The sequence below is a fragment of the Podarcis raffonei genome, chromosome 1, assembly GCF_027172205.1.
Source record: "Podarcis raffonei isolate rPodRaf1 chromosome 1, rPodRaf1.pri, whole genome shotgun sequence".
NCBI lineage: Eukaryota > Metazoa > Chordata > Lepidosauria > Squamata > Lacertidae > Podarcis > Podarcis raffonei.
In genome coordinates this window covers 15,953,291-15,972,758 of record NC_070602.1, presented here as the reverse complement: position 1 = coordinate 15,972,758, position 19,468 = coordinate 15,953,291, and the positions used below count along the sequence as shown (strand labels likewise).

The window sequence follows — 19,468 nt, the reverse complement described above, 5'->3', positions numbered from 1 at the left end:
ACATTCTGTAACCTTTATTACATAGCTAGACTTGCAGCTATGAAGGTGATATTGTGCTTTATGTACTAGGTCTTGAAAGTGACAGTTTCCTTGAGATAAGCACAGATCATATCACAACTGGATTCACAATGATTTAGTCCAGCTTTCAAAAATAATTTGCATTGGTTTGAAGGTTCATGAAAAACTATGAAAGGAAGCTTACAGGTGGTTTTTCCTTGGCTTTTTTGGAATGGGTTCTTTTGAGATAATTTTCATTGCTGTTGCAGATACATTGTATTATCTGTAAGTCCAGCCACGTAATAGATGTTCTAAAAAGCAAATGGCTCAGAATGTGACATGCAGTATGTTGCAAATACCACCACAGACCTTTGTACCCATTTCAGAAATCACAAGTCAGCAGCTGCAATGGAGGCTATTGCAAGATAATAATAATGTAAATGTCCACAGCTATTCAGACTTAGAAATATTCCAAGCACCATCCAAACTCAGGACACTATTCATTTCCTATACAGTGGTACCTCGGGTTAAGTACTTAATTCATTCCGGAGGTCCGTACTTAACCTGAAACTGTTCTTAACCTGAAGCACCACTTTAGCTAATGGGGCCTCCCGCTGCCGCCGCGCTGCCAGAGCACGATTTCTGTTCTCATCCTGAAGAAAAGTTCTTAACCTGAAGCACTATTTCTGGGTTAGCGGAGTCTGTAACCTGAAGCGTATGTAACCCGAGGTACCACTGTATTTTTGTCCTGTTTTCTAGACTATTATCTCCAAAAGCAGATCACATAAATGGGGGGGGGGGACAAAGAGATAAAAAGCATAGGCCCTGACATCAGGCTTACAAGCTCGAAAGGTAAGACATACAAGGGAAGGTGAGTGGGCCATATTTGCAGAGCAGAAAGATCAGCCTTTCAAGGCCGAAACACAGTGGTAAGCTATGGATTGTGAAATCATTTTATTAAACAACAGAGGTTCCTTGATGGAATTGTACATGACCATTCTTATTACTTCTGAGGCATACAGATCCTGGTAATTTATTTATTTTTTTGGCACTATACCTTGTAAACCTCCCCCACCCCTTTTCCTGCCCCCAGATCTTTATCTACCCCCTGCACATTCCTATCAGCCTTCAAAGGGGTCAATATCATTTTGGGCTAAAGGAAGAAGCCCACTCACTTTTTCTGGAGACTCTCGCTCTTGCTCTCTATCACACACACACACACACACACACAGAGAGAGAGAGAGAGAGAGAGAGAGAGGATATTGCTATTGTGAGGATTAAAAAAGGGTGGAAGAAGAACCATGTAAAGTATAGAATCGTAGAGTTTATAGGGACCACAATGGTCAAGTTCAGGCACCCCCAACCTGCAGCCCTCCAGATGTTTTGGCCTACAACTCCCATGATCCCTAGCTAATAGGACCAGTGGTCAGGGATGATGGGAGTTGTAGTCCAAAATATCTGGAGGGCCAAAGGTTGGGGATGCCTGGTCTAGTCCAATCCTCTTCTATGCAGGAATCTCAACTAAAACCTCCAAGAGAAATGGCCGTCAAAACCTCCGCTTAAAACCTCCAATGAAGGAGAGTTCACCACCTTCCAAGAGAACCCACTCCAATGTTAAACAGCTCTCACCGTAAGAAAGTTCCTCCTGCTGTATAGTCAGAATCTCCTTTATTGCAACTCGAATCCATTGGTTTGGGTTCTACCCTCTGGAGCAGGAGAAAACAAGCTTGCTCCATCCTCCATGTGACCGCCCTTAGCTATTTGAAGATGGCAGTCATGTCTGCTCTCAGTCTCCTCTTTTCCAGGCTAAACATACCTAGCTCCTTTAACCGTTCCAGATCCTTTATGATCAGGGTCACCCTCATCCGCACACGTTCCAGCTTGTTAACTTCTTTCTTAAATTGTGGCACCCAGAACTGGACACAATACTCCAGGTGTGGCCTGACCAAGGCAGAATAGAGAAGCACTATGACTACCCTTAGGGGATGCGGGTGGCGCTGTGGGTTAAACCACAGAGCCTAGGGCTTGCCGATCAGAAGGTCGGCGGTTCGAATCCCCGCGACGGGGTGAACTCCCGTTGCTCGGTCCCTGCTCCTGCAAACCTAGCAGTTCAAAAGCACGTCAGAGTGCAAGTAGATAAATAGGTACCGCTTCGGCGGGAAGGTAAGCCGCATTTCCATGCGCTGCTCTGGTTCGCCAGAAGTGGCTTAGTCATGCTGGCCACATAACCCAGAAGCTGTATGCCGGCTCCCTCGGCCAATAAAGCGAGATGAGCGCCGCAACCCCAGAGTCGGCCACGACTGGACCTAATGGTCAGAGGTCCCTCTACCTTTTATGACTACCCTTGATCTAGACACTATACTTCTGTGGATGCAGCCTCTAATATAATTAGCACCCCCCCATAGCTCCTTTGCTGGAAGCAACAATACAAACCACACAGTGAAGAAACAAAAGCCTATCATATGCATTTCTTAAGCAATGAAGAGCATGTGCAGAGTGCTTTCCCCTAGATTATCATGATCTATTTACTTACACTCTGCCTTTTCCCCTTAAGCCTTTCCCCTTTTCGCCTAAGCCCTTTGTGGCTTAGGACCCTTGCATTTACAGGATCGCCTCTCCTGGTATGCCCCACAGAGGACCTTAAGGTCCATGAATAACCATAGTTTAGAGGTCCCAGGCCCTAAGAAAGACTACCCTCAACCAGGGCCAGGGACTTTTCAGTGATGGCTCCAACCTGGTGGAATGCTCTGTCCCATGAGACTAGGGCCCTTCAGGATTTAACCTCCTTCCATCAGGCCTGTAAGACAGAGCTATTCCACCTGGCCTTTAATTTGAATTCAACCTGATCTTTTATTTCCCTTCTCTTCACTCCCCTTCCCCTTTTATGAAGATTACCCGCTCTGAGACCCCACAGCTAATTCTCCCCTGGCTTCCTTGCTGGCCCAAGTAGGACTAATTCAGCCAGCTAGCCCTGGTGATTATCTAATGCTTATTAGATGGATTTCCCCTAGATTTCTGAACTTTGAATTTTATTGTTATTCATGTTTTACACTGTATTTTATGCTGCTTTTAAAATTATGTGTTTTAAATTTGTTGTTAGCCGCCCCGAGCCCGGATTTTGAACCGGGAAGGGCGGGGTATAAATAAATTATTATTATTATTATGGGACTAGAGGCAGCTTAAGAGAGAGAAAACAAGAATCCCCTCAAAAGATAGGGGGGAAATCATTTTTTTAAAAATAGACAGTGATAACATTAAAACTATATCCATATATAAAATCTACGAAAGCCATACGAACAATTAAAAAAACAACAACAGCAGGGCACCTGCCCTTTAATTAACAGCAGCCGCCCCGCCCCTTTCGTATCTGCTTGCACGCCTCCTGCCAGCCTTTGCCCTCCTCGCTTCTTCCTCATCTCTCATTCTCCGCCCCCTTCCGCTCCGGAGGCTCCTCCCTCTCCCCCCCCTTCCTACCACCTGAAAGCTTTGCCTCGCCCCTCCCCTCCGGATCCCCAAAGGGGCGCAGCCGGCGCACGCGCAGCGCCTCGGTAAACAAGGAGGGAAAGGCCCGAGGCCCCGCCCACATCGCGGCGTGAACGTTCCACGGGCTTCCCTTCCTTTTTGCTTTCGGGCAGGGGAAGCGAGCTTTCCCCCTTTCTCGGCGGCGGCGGCGGCGGCGCCTGCGCGCTGGCCTCAACATCCGGGCACTGGGGCAGGATGAATGCTCCTTTCCAAGATGGCGGCGGAGGGAGGAGGGAAGGAGATGAACGAGATTAAGACCCAGTTTACCACCCGCGAGGGGCTGTACAAGCTGCTGAGCCACTCGGAGTACAGCCGGCCCAACAGGGTGCCCTTCAACTCGCAGGGCTCCAACCCCGTCCGCGTCTCCTTCGTCAACGTCAACGACCAGAGCGGCAACGGCGACCGGCTCTGCTTCAATGTGGGCCGGGAGCTCTACTTCTACATCTACAAGGGGGTCCGCAAGGTAAAGGGACGGGAAGGGGAGGGCGCCGCCGCTCGGAAGGGGCTGCCGGCGCCGCGCTGAGGGAGGCGGCGCGGCCTGAGGAGGGGCGCTCGGGGCTGGCGGGGTGGCATGAAGGGGCGCCCGGCCCTCTCTGGCTGGGCTCACCCTCGCCGAGAGGCTGCCTGACTGGCGTAACCGCCTCCGCCGCGCGGGAGCTGTCAACAAACACGTTTCCCTCGCTTCCTTTAAAAAAAAGGGGGGGAGAAATCCGTTAAAGGGTTCCCCACCCCTTGTAGCTTTTTTGGGTAGGTGGGTTGGTGGGAGGGAGGTAACTTTGCGTGGTTTGGAGAGCAATGGAGGTGTCCTTGCCGGGCTCAGGAGTATAGGGCAGGTTACACAGGTCTCTCTAAAGTGCTGTGGGTCTTCACTTTGAATAAGATAAAAGCAAATGGAAGCGGGGAGGCGGCAGCAAGACCTTTTTTCTTCTTCTTTTTGCCTTGGAAGGCTTTAATGTAACCTGCCCTCTTGACAGGAAGCACAAAAAGGTGTCTCTGGAAGTATGTGTGGGTGGACTGCTGGGTAGCTTTAAAAAGTTGGCTGCTGTGCTCTTCGAGGAAGAGCAATAAAATAAGAAGGATGGACTTCTTGTTCTGTTGATTTACTTTTTTTTCTTTTAAGAAGCGCTGTTAGCTAAAGCAGCATTGATCATTTTGGTATTCCAGGAACGCTTGTGCTGTAAGGTGAATGTATTTACCCTTAAACAAAGCTGGTCTATAGGAGCCCTTCCAGCTCTCCGTTTACAGGACAAATGAATTCTGGATGCGTTCATTTTCATTCACTGCCTCGTGAGATTTTGGGAGGAGAAAATTATTTTGTCATCTTTGTGTCAACACCCTTTTGAGGTGCATGTAGTTTGGAAGGCTTGGTTTTAGCTAGGAAAACTGGGAATTTTGATGTAGAAAGTGACGAGTTACATCAGTGTCCTGGTTGGTAGTGAATTTTGGTTGGAAAATGTTTTCAAAGTAGTGAAGATTCTTGTGTGTTTAATGTAAGCGTAGGTGCTGATATGAGATAGTGTAATAGAAACAGCTCTTAAGAAGAGCGTGCTGGATCAGGCCACTGGCCTAACTAGTCCAGCACCTTGTTCTCACAGTGGCCAGCCAGATGCCTGTGGGAAGCCTGAAAGAGAAGGGATAAAGTTTTTTTAGCCATTCACTTGATATTAAATAATATGTAATCACAGTTAAGTTTATTTGGATAGTTTGGAAAGTTTGCATTTTCATCTGTGAGTTGGGTGCCTGACTAAATCATACAATACCATGTTAATGAACATAGGCATGTAGATAATAATAATAATACCTGCTGTATTATATAGAAATGCCAGTTTCCTACTCAGTAGTAACACAATGGGTTGAATTGCAGTGAAAAATAAAACACTCTAGTTGAGGATCAGTTTGCAGTAACTAGCCCTACGGACTTATTTTTAAGTATCCCCTTAGATCAACTAACGCCCAAATCTTGTACACATGCACCTGTGCCATTTATTGATGCAAGCCTTTAATTTCAAAAGGAGAAAACAGAGACCTTCTGACTATATACAAATTAAGTGGTGTGCTAATTAATATTGGCAATTGAAGCTTTGTGGTTTCATTTCATAGCCTGATGAAGTTATTACCACATCTTAATTGCTTGAACTTTATCGTTTCTCTGACTCTTCTGTCTGAGATTCAGTGCCCTAATACATAATTAAAACATGAGTTCATCTTTCCTCAACAGTCTGGTCTATACTGTATTAAGATTCATATTCGGGGTAATATTTGTTTGTTCGCTTCAACCAAAAAAGAGTTCAAGAGTGGCTTTTAGATCACTTTATTGAAGAAGAAAAAGAAGAAAGCCCCTACTCTCATGCTTATACTTTAAACAGACACAACACAGAAGTAAAATGGATAGGGATGGAGGAGGCAATAAGCAAACTTGGCTACAAGTTCTTTGTTTTTCTCTACTGACAAGTTGGGGTGAAAAAGTTTAAGGTAAGAAGCGGCAAAATCTCGCTGCATTGGTGGCGCGGCCCTACCTCTCTCTTCTTTCCTCCATTACTGCAACTGGATATAATGGCTGCTGCCAGGTGACAGTTGCTGAAGGATGGAGTCTGGCTCCTCAGTAGAGCTGTAAATGACCACTCATGCCTTCCCTTGTTTACAACCAAATGCTACTCATGGGAACTAATTTTCAAGATGACCCAGTCTCTGAGTCATTAAATTTCTGTGGCACCAGTTACCACAATTGTAAAATATGGGGAAAGGGGTGTGCAGTTTGGAAGTAGGACAGAGATCTTGAAGTGAAATGGTCAACAAGGAAACCAGTATATTTTGTTTGGCTTTCTGAAGCCATTTAGATTCTCCCTTTTGATTAAAAGAATAATGTCATACTGAATGAATGACAGTAAGCTCTGTTGAGAAACATCTAGTATATTTCAGATCCAGCTGTAAATATTTTGAAAGGCAGTACAAAAGTCAAGAAATACTTTATTTTAGCAAGTTGGCTAGATCCATGAATAGCCTTAAAAAGTGCTTGAATCAAAAACAGTATCTTAGCTGGCAGTGCTCAGATTTCTATGTTAAGAAATTGATGTTAAAGGTTTTTTGTTGTAGTTTTTTGCTATGCATGGTAATCTTTGATACAGGCATTTTGTATGAGAGGCCTTTTTGGTTTTAGTAATAATTAAATGTTTTAGACATCTTATCAAAGGAACGTATAGGGTTCTGTTTTCTCCTTGAAGAAAGCTATGGAAGAAGAAAGTAGAAAATGTGAAACATTATGTTCTGAAAATGAAACTTTTTAGTTAGAATGCAGCAATCATGTGCTAAACCAGTGATGTCAGGTGGACATCTTCAAAAACAGTGAACTTTTTCCAGTGGTTCACTTTTCCGTGGAAATTTAATACTTTCATAAGTTCATTAGTAACAATGAATGGATGCCAGTTGCAAATACAATATTAGGCAAGCTCAGCAGTTTGAAAGTTGTAGTTAATGTTTTTCATAAGATTATCCCTATCAAGTGTGAGAGAGAATACATGCATTTGTAAGTGGCAGGTGCAAGGGAATCGAAACAACATGTTGACCATTTTCAATACCCTTTTGCCTTAAATTTAGAAAATGTAAGGTGAATACATGCTACTGTCATTAAATTGTACAAGTATTCCAAAAGAAATGTCTACATAATATATCATTTAAGCCACTTCAAGTGTGCTCTGTAGGACAAAAAAATTTTTGGAGTGCTTTTACCTTTGTTAACTAAATGGAAGAAAAATAAACATACTAAACTAGATCACTTTCTATGGCATCAGAAAATTTCCCAGTGCAAACAGAAAGATTTCCAGAAAACTGGTGTAATGGTTAGAGTATTTGACTAGAACCTGGGAGGCCAGGGTTCTGATCCCCACCCATGGAGCGTTCTAGGTGGCTTTGGGCTAGTCACTATCTTGCAACCTAATAGACCTCACAGGGTTGTTGTTTTGAGCATGAAATAAAGAGGAGAACCATGTATGCCACCTTGGGCTGTTTCCAAGAAATGTGCAATATAAATGTAGCAATAAAAAATCAGTATTAAGTTCGGTTTACGAACTTAATCTGTCCCGGACGTCTGTTCTTAAACCGAAACCGTTCTTAAACCGAGGTACCACTGTACTTACATACATTATTTTCAATTATTCATAGGGCTATAGGAGCAATCTATAGAATCAGATAAATAGTATTTATCTTTCCGTTTGCTATTTGAAGGCCAGTTTTTATTCATGGGCTATCCAGATTACCGTGTTCTTGCTTAGCTGCCTACTTCTGAAATCCCATTGTGTTGATTCATTCCCCCTAAACCTGGTTGTACAGTAATAACATTCCAAGTGAAGACTAAAGTCTCATGTCTTTGCACATCACTGTCTCTTTGGTTGTAATTTATTAGCATTTATTACTAGTATTTATATACTGTAACTAGTTTAAAGGGCACTTTATAGAACAGAACAGGTCCCAGAATACCTTTTAAAACACTTATGATACAATTGCAAATCCTTACGTTAAGCCTGCTCAGGGGCTTGCATGCCCCTAGTGGAATTTTGGCCTTCAACCCTTTGAAATAGCAAGCCATGTTTATCAACTGTTACTTCATATTCTAAAGCAAATTGTGATAAACATGTTCATTTTTTCTACAAAGGTAAAAGGCGGAAATTCCTCTGGGTGTTTTGCAAGTTCATGAACATGCCTAAAATTAGGTATTTCAGTTTAAGCTCCTTGAGGCAGAGACTTGTCTCTTGATTCTGTAAAACACCATTAACAACAACAACAACAAAAAGTTCTTGTGTCCATGTTGATGACGCTTGTACTGAAATATCGGTTTCCAAAGCAGTTCACCACTGTATAAAAGATACAAATTAGTGTGGTTAGCAAGTTGCTGGTTGAAACACTGAGTACAAAATTCTCCTTGAATCATCCTGTTTGTTGTTTTTGGATCCCAGCTTTTGAATCTTTTTTGCTGATGACCGTAGGCTCGAATGATGGAGCTGAATCTTGGGAGTTCATACTTCATGCTTCCTATTCTTATTTTGCCTACCTGTCTCAGAGGATTGTTAGGCTACAGTGTTGTTCTGAACCACTGTCAGAAATTAGCTAGTCACGTTTTGCTATTGGCACAGATCCAGTTGCGACCGCACGGAAATCTCTGGATGCCATGTTGCTGACTGGGGAAAGCAAAATGTCACTTAGAGAAGGTTCTGAAATATTTTCCTTGAAACTTGAATTTGTTTTATTCTGGATTGTTTTACTTGATGTTTTAAAGTATTGTAAGCAGGTTTGAGATTTGTTCTATAAAATATAAAGTGGTATAGAAATGAAATGAACAACAACAACAACTTCATGGGAGTGTGGGATGGCACCTAGACATTTCATTGTGTCGACCATATCCTAAGTTATGCCATTTGGCGATTCGATTATATAGCTGAGTTTCTAATACTGTTCTGAATTCTCTGGAGAAAAAGTAGGAACCAAAAAATCAAAATAAGTGCTAATTGAAACGATAACCAATTTTATGGCTCTATACTACCCCAAGAATCATCAGGCTCCCCCCAAATATTAAATGTAAGCATTAAAGAACTAGTTAATATATCCAACACCCATGTACCAATCACCTGTGAATAAATTTGTATTTTCTATTTTGCTGAAATTAGGCAAATTATCTTCATCGTTTGACTTTGTCATAGCTTGTTTGTAATTGTTAGTGGCAAACACTCATTGCACATTGATAATGTCCTGTGGGAAGTACTGGCATTCTAGGGTGCATATTGTCCTATTCCCAGTTGCCTGAGAGTACAATTATGTTTAGTGGTTCTTACTTTTGAGCAGAACTGTACAGGACTGCACTGTAAATATCACTTTAGGTAGATTACCTATGCATTGACCCACTCTGTATTTGCATAGTGCTTTAAAAAGTGTTATAGGGTAGATTTTCCTTCCATTTAAATGTGTATGTGAATCCATATTGGATTGTAATCCATGTAGATAACTGAACTTGGTTCTTGTTACTTCACAACACGGAATATATGTATGATCTTGCATTGGTCTTTAAATTGATCTGTCTGGGAGGTGAGGAATGCTTTGTGTGCATGTGTTGGCCTTAACTTTAGATGTCTTGTAAAGGGCATGTGACTTTGCTAAAATGTAGATTAAAAAAAAAAGAGGTAACCAAACAGAATGAGATACAGGATATTCAAGTATTATAAACCTGTGGGAAGATGTTTACTTACTGAGGAGCCTATCCTTAATGTTCTAGTCTGCCAAGACAAACTGCTGAGAAATACTGCTCTTGAAGTTGCATCTGTTAAACAAGGAATTGATCTCTTTTTTTCTTGCAAAGTATTTGAAAGTCTTAAGCTATTCTGTCATACCAACTGCAATGATACATAGAAATAACAATTCATGTATTATGATATAAGCTTTTGTGTGCCAGTGTCCACGTCATCAAATATATTTATATATTTTAATACATTTTTATCCTGTTCTTCCTTCCAAAGAATCTCAGAGTGGCAATATCTGAAGCGTAATCTTTAATTGTCAGGCCAGGCATACACATGGTTCAGGAGAAATGGAGAAGACAGTGGCCAGAGGGAAACAAAATGCAAAAAGGAAACTTTTGACTTTGAAAGCATGTGCCACAATAAACTGGTTAGTCTTGAAGATATCACAAGACTGTTTTTACTGCAACAGGCTAACATGGCTGCTACTCTGGAAGTATTTGTGGAAAGGCCATGCTTCTATAATGCTTGCCTCTTTTCTGCATTTGAAGGTAGATGTGTGTCCAACGACATAGGTGGAGGTGAATTTTTTAAAGTCAGCTTTGTGAGTACTGAGGACTAAGGGATCCAAAATACATGTCAGAAATATGGTGGCAGGAGTGCGGGTTTCTGTTTTTCCATCCCTGGGACTGTATGTTTTATTTTGCTTTGTCACAGATAAAGCAGTAGAGCCCTGGACTAATTAATTTATTCTAAATTGACCTTCCATCAGCCCTGTAAATTTCATGTACCCAACTGCAGCTGCTGTTGGCTCCCTTGAATATTCTTGAAGGGTGGATTACTGCAGGGGTAGATTGACCTGGTCTTGTGTCTACTTATTTTCACATGCATCATTATGATCCATGGTTGAATTTAAAATTGACAAAACAAGAGTGCATACTTGGGATCTCTGACCAATTAAGGCATAACTAATCTGTTTTAAGTAATACTTGGTATGCACCATCACTTTTTTCCAGAATCCCAACAACTAGTAGGTCCTAGGCAGATTCCCAGAAACTGGCCAGTTGTTCATCCATGGAGCATAGTCTGTCTTTTGCCCACCCTTGGATTACTGGATGACATCTAGAAAAGTTTGCTTTTTAAAAATTCTCAGACTTGACATATCAGATTGCTGTATGGTTTACCAAATATTAATTTTTAATGTAATGTCGCTAGTGTGGGAAGGTTAACAACGTTCATGGCTTAATCATATGAAGTTCTTGACCTGCACTGAGGCATGGCAAATGATTGTCTAATTGTCTTAGTGTAATACATCTTGGCTTTCTGCATACAGGTTAACTAATTTAACATGAATTAAAGAGCTGCCTGATAAGATGCTTGCTCTTGGGTTAAGAGGTAGATAGCCTGTTATTTGTACCTAGATGTGCTGAGGTACATAAAAGTTTAGACTACGGTTAAAGCGACAAACAGAAATACTTCAGTATCTTTGGCTTCCAGAGTATTGTACCTGATGATTTCTTTTCTTTTGTTGGAGTTGATATGATTTGTTATCTCTGGATGCCTTCACTGTCCAGGCAAATTAAGGGTGGGGTACCTCTGTCCCTTGGGCCCAACTGTGCCTCCCCATTGGCCCATCAAGCCATTTGCATGATGCCTGTGGGGCAGGAAAAACCGAGCTCAGCTGAAAGGGCATTTGCAGGCACTGTTGATTAGCCTGTCAACAGTGTGTGAAAAGTGCTATGCAGATAGCACTTTGAAAGGGGCTTCTGAAAAATCCTGTAGGCAATTGTGATGCCAGGTGATTGACATATGGATGGCTCTGCCTACTTGTCAGACTTGACCTGTAAGGGATGGGGGAGATAATGATAAAGCTCTTTGGCCAGGGCCAGTTCCTCACCCCTGATGTAAACAATAGTTCTCCAGGAAAGCAGATTTATGGTATTGTGTCCATTACTGGAATTGGATGAAATGTGTAACAACGGTTTTGGAAAACAATATGGCATAGACACTCTAGATGTGTAAGCAGTTTGCTGCATAATCCTGCACATGTTTACTCAGAAGGAACATAAAAGTACCACTGTCCTAAGCAGGGCTAATTCACAAATATAGCTAGGACTCGCTCATATGCGATTGAGAGTTAGAAGTGAGCACTGAGATGGTCAAACTTGCCGATGATACTAAATTGTTTAGGGTTGCTAAAACAAAAATGTGAAGAGCTCCAAAAGGACCTCACCAAACTTACTGAATGGTCAGTAAAATGGCAAGTGCAGTTCAGTGTAAACAAGTGCAAAATGATTCATATAGGGGCCAAAAAAAATCTTAATTTCATGGGGTCAGAACTGGAGGTGAAAGACCAGGAATGAGACTTTAGGGTCATGGTAAATAACTCGATGATGATGATGTGAACCCAATGTACAGTGGCTATGGAAAATGCATAGTGTCAGACTAGGATCTGGGAGACCAGGGTTCAGACCCTCACTCACAGTCATTAAGCTCACCTTGGGTCAGTCACAGCCTCTTAGCCTACCTCACAGGATTGTTGTAGGGTTTAATTTAGGAGGGGGTGAACCATGTACTCCTTGGAGAAAAAGGTTGAATATAAATGCAATTTACTAGCTCTTAAGAAAGCTGGAGGTGCCAGCCAGATGACAGTCGTCAGTCTGACATCCAGAGATCTCCATGTCATCGAAATTGGATCTGTGCCGGTTGCAAAACGTGCTTGGTGCCTGGGGAATTTCAAACACTGGTTGGGGTACCCTCCAGAACAGCATGAGAGTCTCTCCTTCCTCCCGCAGGAACCACCTCCTGGATCTCAGTTCCTTCTGTCAACAGGAGCAAGTCTGGATCCAACTGTCTTGGTAGTTTTAGCCAAAACTATGATTTTTCACAGGATTATAAGGATTTATCAGACGAGGCTTTTATAAGGATGCTTGAGAACTTTTGTGAAGCTTTTTATAGTGCTTTTCTGAAATGATTATACTCAACAGTGTTACTGCTGTTTGCCTTCATTTCGGTCATGAACAGACAGTTTGTGGCTAGTGGTTCTCTTCTTGCTAGTTGGAAAGGTGGCAGTAAAGTTTAGTAGTTTTTATTGTATGTAAATTGCATTCTTGGTGTTTCAGAAACAGATAACTATAGTAATACTCGATTCCTCAGTTGGTTTCTGGGTAGTAATGTTAGCAAGTGATTTCTCTTGCTAACTGCCTCCGCTGTGTGGGGAACTCTGAGCTCAGTTGCAATTCTGATTTCTGGAACATGTTCTTCTAACTTCAAGATTACATAAACTGAAGTTTTGAAGATGGGATGTTTACAGTACTTTCTCCCTGCATTTCTGAGGTCACCATTTCTAGTAACATGGTTATTAAGCTAATAAACAATGGAAAACAGCCTAGAAAAAACAAACAACCCTACAAATCCATTTTTCGTACAGCATCCACAGGATGGCTAAATCTGTGGCTGTATTCAGGATACAGTTGATTTGTTTATTAAGTATGTTAACTATTCTGCTATTCTAATACTAGAGGGTGAGCTTATTTAATACGGGGATGTGGGACCTATGGCCCTCCAGATATTGTTGGACTCCCATCAGTTTGCTGGGGCTTACGGGATTGAGAGTCCATCAAGGCTGCAAGTTCCCCATCCCAGTTTTAATATAAAGACATGATTATTTCCTCCACCCACCCCAAATTGGTAGAATTTAACATCTACAGCCCTGGATTCTGGCATCCTTTTTGTAGAGATGCCAGAGATTTTATATGGCATCTTCTTCATCAAAGCTTGGGCTTTACTAGTAAGCTATGATTTTAACTCTTTATCTCTGGGCTTGGTTGTGGTCCCCAGAATATTCAGACTAATTTGTATAAAGATGTTCACAGCTTTAAGAATATGTATTTGCTTTTCAAAATCAGTTGTCTGATGAAAGCTTTTGTTTGGGGGCTAAAGTAGATATAACGGCAGCAGTCGCAAGTGTTCTCTGTGTTTTCCCTACTAGCTTACGGAATGGGGTGTGTCTATTTTAAACATCAGTCTCGGGGTCATTGGTACGAGCCACACATTAGGCAAAAGGATTAGAACAAAATACATGTGTGCCCTACATTGTGACTGATGTGCAAGCAGTGAAGTGCTGGGGTATGTTGTAAGAATGATTTGCTTCTAAAACCTTTTTGAAAGTGGCAAAATAAAAATGGACCCTCCTGATCCTAAGCATCTCAGCTCAGTGGAAGAGGGGTTTTGAGAACCTGAAGCTGTGAAGCCTGATAATTACCTGGGCAGATTTAAGAACTCTGAAGGCAAACAACCAATAATTGTTATAGCTTTATTGGTTAATAATCAGACTTCTCTGTACTGGAACTATCCAGACATCCAGCTGGCTGGAAGAACTGAAATGTAAAAGAAAACTATCTTGCATATCTTTAATAGGCCGGTGCTGTGGTCTGTGAATGAAATACCTATGCAAACTAAAGAATAGTGGGAAAGTTCCTTCTTTCTGGAAGAGGGTAGTCTTCATTTTTTTCTCTTTTACCTGAGACGGTTGAGTTGCAATTAGGAGAATGTTGTTCTTGACCTCAGCTGTTAATAATGTACATTGCCTATTCAGAAACTGCAAAAATTGTATTTATAAAATTGCAAAGTGAGTCAGGCCATGAAGCTGCCTACAGCTGAGGCTTGCATAAACAAACAAGGATACAACACAAATTAAATACACCACTTGTGTAAACATTCTAGGCTACAGGGGCACCAAGAAGTGGAGAATTAGCAAACTAGAAATCATAACTCTAACTTGGGGTCCCTCTAATGTAGGTGGTGTTGGACATTAACTTGAAATCCTTTTATTATTTTGTATTGCATATTTAATACTGTATTTTGTTCTTTTAATTTTTGTGAGCCTCTTGAGAGAGTAAGTGTTTTTGGGCAGCCTTACCATTATTGTAAATTGAAGTCTTTGGGTTTTTTAATGAATTGTTTTAACTGAGGATATAGTTACAGTAAAAAATTACCACCACTACCAGAACCCTGGAAACTATAGCTTTGTAGTTGTGCCATATATGCACCACTTGACTCCATATTAATTCAGAAAAATGACTACCCCTTGGCACCATAATTACTAAATTTATACTGGTCCTTCTGCAAGGAGACAAACACCCTCTTGATTTCCTGTACAGTTGTCCACCAGCTCTTAGCCTAAATCTTATTAGTGCACTCAAAGGAAACACATTGGACTTTCATGATTTCCATATCTTATATATCACTAGTAATTGACAGTATTGATTTCCAGCTGTTATGGTTTGGTTAAGGCATAGTGCCCAAAGTGTATTTTGGTGTCTGACTACCTACAAGATATAGCACCTTCCTTTCCCTGCTTCGCTCAAACTTTAGTTTTGTCATTGCATCTCAGTTGGATGAACTGTAGTTGCTTCCACCCAGGAATCGCTTCCAAACTATGACTCCAGAAGGTTGAGTGCAGTTCCTGGTTTGCAGTAACCATAGCTTGTCAAGGCTGGATTTTGCAGCAAGCTACAAAAGGGAGAAAGAACTCTCCCCGCCAAAGTTTCTGAACTATGGCTTGACAATGATATTTGAATTGGATTGGTGAAATGTCAAGCTTTGCTAAAACATCACTTGCTTTGCCACTGAGGGACAGATTCAGCTAACTGGTCCCAGTAACACAAACCCACACAAGGACTTATTGTAGTGCAATGGGGCATATCCCCTCCCCTCCCACCATGTGCTCCACCAAATTGGCTTCTGTGGGGCAGGGTGGGGTGGGCAGGATAACTCCCACATCAGCATGTGGGGGAAGGAGATGGGAGATCATTCCATTGGGCAAGCAGAAATGCTTGCACTGATGGGTCAAGCGCCTTAGTGCTGTGTTATACATAGAGAGAAATGTAGTAGATTATAGCCTGCTTTTTGTCACAAGTCCTCAAAGCAACTAATAGCTGCCCGCTCATGAAACAAAACAAAAGTAGGAGCTGGATCGGGTGGCAGTTGGTGTCAATTGGCTCTGAGATGGGATGTGGGAAAGACAGTCTGACAGGATTGGGCCCCGATGTTACCCTTGATTGCTTCCCTCACTCTTTCCATAGAAGATATCACCTCTGTCCTTCATTTCTGCCATGCCATATATCTTCTCTTGCTGGAATTGGTAAGTGGTGCAAAACCCTACTCTATCTAAATGCCATTCTTGAGCTTGAAACCAAACTATTCTCGTAAATCTGTTTGGCTTAGAACACTGTTGCAGGATTGCTGAGGATAGCGCATGTGACCATATCTTCTTTTCACTGTGTGTATATATGTTGAATATGCGTTGCAGGCTTTGTGTAGCTGTGTGTTGGAAGTGAATGAGAGGATCATATGCATCCTTTTAAAAGTATAGAAGGTTGTTTTGTGTGGAAGGGTGTGTGTACTTGCACCTTGTCTCTTAGGGGCGGGCCCCAGAGATTGGCACAGCAGTTCTATTAACAACAGCTGATGGTGCCAGCAGCTGCTTTAAACCCTGCATGCTAAGAAAGTTTTTCTCAGGAGACAAAGTCCCTGACAGAGGCAAGACCTGCCCTGGTGTGGGTGTGCATGTGAGCAGGTGGAGGGAGGGAGGATGCAGTGAAGAAATATCTTTATGCTCCTGAGACATGCCAAGCTTTCTACACAGCCAGTTCCAGATTGGGTCAGTTCCAATGCTCATGCCTATTCTGCAATTGTTAAGGCAAAAGATGCACTGAATACTTCTTCATTGTGGCTGATAACTTCTCATCTAAAAATGGGCTGCAGTTCCTTTTTATTTGTTAGGATGCAGAAGGATTAGTTTTTTATTCTCTAAATCTGTGATGCCTTAGCAGGGATAGGATGAGAAAACTTTCTGAAAAGTGGTCTCATTGACATTGTTTTCATTGCATTAAGCAGCAATAGAGTCCAGTTTTGATGTCATGCCAAAACATACTTTTGATTACCATACTGTATATCTGGTTATAGAACCTTGTTCCTTTTCTGAATCAGCTATCTCCAAGAAGCGACTGTCTAAACATCCTGCACAAACTGAGAACCCTTATTCTAAGAAACCACAAATTCCCTCAGCTTCATACCTTTTCTCGTTTAAATCTTTAAGGGATCAATAATCTCTTCCCTTAACCTCCTCTCCAGAGATGTGTCAAAGAATGGATGATAAACATGTTGCTAATGATTTTGAGGTTGCAGTTGGTGGCAAGCATATGTAATATGATCTCTTTCTCCAATAGAAATCTTTGAGGCCACTCAGTACCTCTCCACAATGACACAAGTTGGCATCTCACAGGTTAACTTCAATCACAACTATTGCATACTCTCCTCAAGGATCCTGAGAAACCACAAGTGGCCATTCCACATTGTCTCTGGCAACAAGAAAAACAGTGAATGTGGATTCATATGCAGGAGCCATTCTTGCAGTGTCCAGAAGTTCCAAAACTCAAATGGAGATACTGGAAAGCAAAATGAAAAATGGCAAGTGAATAAAAAGTTCATTGCCTGGAACGAGTTGTGAGGTGTGGTTGACGTTAAGATGGTGCATTTGCTGCCTTAATTCACTACTATGTCCATGTGTAAACAGGAGTGGCTGTGCTGGTCCATGTCAGATGGCACAGATCATTTTGAAGGAGGAGAAAGATGAAAATGGCTGAGAACAGCCAAGCCATTCAGACATTTCAGCTCCCTTTCCCAAATACTTGCATCATCCTGAGGGCAGGAAATGAGTTTCATTAAGAGCTAAACTTGCAAATGTTGCTTCTACCAAAGCTTCACTCATCAGCTTCAGGCGTTATTTATACCTTATAATAGTCTCATGGCTTGCTTCCATGTTTTTAAGGGTGGGTTTGGGGACTGTGTCATCCTGAGAATGGAGGCAGAAGCTCTCCCAAGCCAGCATTGGTTTCAGCAGGGAACTCTGACATACATAGTGCAGAAAGCTTGACTGTGCTTTGCAGCATCAAAAAACAAGAAAAAGTTGGGTAGCAACCGTGAGTTAAAATTACTAATGCAGGGGGAGAGGAGAACCAACACTCCATTGTGAAGTACTTAAGCCAGATGTGGGGTGTGGATGGCAGCTTCTATTTTAGACATATATTTATTATATTTATATATGTTAATCCAAGCATGTTCTCTGCATGAAATACAGTTTATAATTTGCAGTGCTGTAGGAGGGAAGCTGCTTCTATAGTAAGCAGTTTGTGGTAACAGAGAAAGAAGGGCATTATTGACATCAAAGTATATAAAATACACCTATAAAGGTAATTTTCTGCTAGTATAGAATCATAAAATTGTAGGGTTGGAAGGGACTCCAAGGGTCATCTAGTCCAACCCGCTGCAATGCAGGAATCTCAACATAGCATCCATGACAGATGGCCATCCAACCTCTGCTTAGTAGAAATTGATAGTCAGAATAAGAGCTGAGCTTAGCCTTTGGCTAATACTTTTTCTTTGAAAGAAAAAGGCAAGGTGGAAGAATAAAATCTTATTGGGTGTGGGATAAAGTTTTATTTATTCTTTATAGGGTAGGGGGCCATACCCTAACAAGCAGTTAGGGTTGTACATCGTGCATTGAGCATACCAGTATGTTTGCCTAGGGGCTTCTTTTCTCTCTGACAAAAGGATCCTTTTTCAGATGAGTATGGCAGAACCTTGAGCCCATGCCCTAGGGCAGCCTGGGTCCAGTATATGCTTCCTCCCAAGCAAGCTGTCTGGGGTTTGTATAATATTGAACATCCTTCCCTGGAGTGCTGCCTCTGAAGTGCCATAGGGACACTGATGAGTAATGATTACCAGCTGCAACACAGTCACTGGACTGATTGAGTCAAAGTGCTCATGAGCAAGTGATGGTTCTCCCATCTCAATGTCCTTCTGGTGCCCTTGCCGTGTTGTGTGGAGGAAGGGTACTGTCTGAAACAATAGTTACCCCCTCCTTGGGAAGTGGGACTCTTACATGCATAGAGTCTAGGAAAAACTGGGTATGGATAAATAAATAAATAGACAAGGAGAACAAAGATCTGTGCTCAAAGTAGCTGTGCCCAGGCATTGATGCTATAAGGCAGATGGGCCTCTGCACCTTTGACCAGCAGTTGCAGTGGCTGGAACAGAGCACATGCTGCTCATGGACTCGAGCATTTCTTCTACATAATTGAGAGTATTGAAGCATGAGGAGCAAAATGTGGGAGACGTGTGTAGCCGTTATACTTTGAGGCATGGCACCTTTCCTCCTTGTGAACCCTTTTGAAGCAGCGGAGTATAATCTCTGTTTTGAATCCTGATGCAGAGTTAGAGTTCTGAGAAGGCCAATGGTGGCAATGAGCTCATCCTAGGCTGTTCATGTAGGGTGCCCTCTCTTTGTGCAGTCTGCCCTTGCACCATGGATCTTCTCACCAAAGCTCCCATTGTGGAAACTATGTGAGACCCAAGTGATGTGTGCTCTGTCATGTGAGTAAAGGGCTTCCTTAGTGCGGGGCGGTTTGTATACTAGTGTTACTGCACTGCAATTGGGTGCAGTTAGAGTCTATAGTCTGCCACAGCAGTGTAGGTGGTGGCAGGGAGAGGAATAGTTTATTTTGGCAACTCATTTTCAGTTATTTTGCTAAGCTTGATCCTCACCACCTGCTGTCCATCTTGGCCACTCTATCAATAGTTCTGCCAACAGTGAGGATATGTTGCTGTTTCTAGGTCTATCAGCTAAAATGATCGCCAATGATGGTGTGGTATGTGCCCAAGAT

At 42.1% G+C, this 19,468-nt stretch overlaps 1 protein-coding gene across 2 annotated transcripts in view; it reads left to right on the top strand.

The window, feature by feature from the left end:
- The first annotated feature begins 3,529 nt into the window (after window positions 1-3,529).
- WDR20 (WD repeat domain 20) overlaps window positions 3,530-19,468 on the top strand; it is a 53,727-nt gene continuing 37,788 nt past the window's right edge. Inside the window, exon 1 of one of the 2 annotated variants that reach the window (XM_053371462.1) lies at window positions 3,530-3,982. In XM_053371462.1, coding sequence (XP_053227437.1) covers window positions 3,719-3,982 — 264 coding nt within the window. In that variant the 5' untranslated portion in view covers window positions 3,530-3,718. Of the gene's footprint in view, window positions 3,983-15,756; window positions 15,886-19,468 lie in introns of those variants that run through there. The other variant, XM_053371548.1, reaches the window with a different exon arrangement.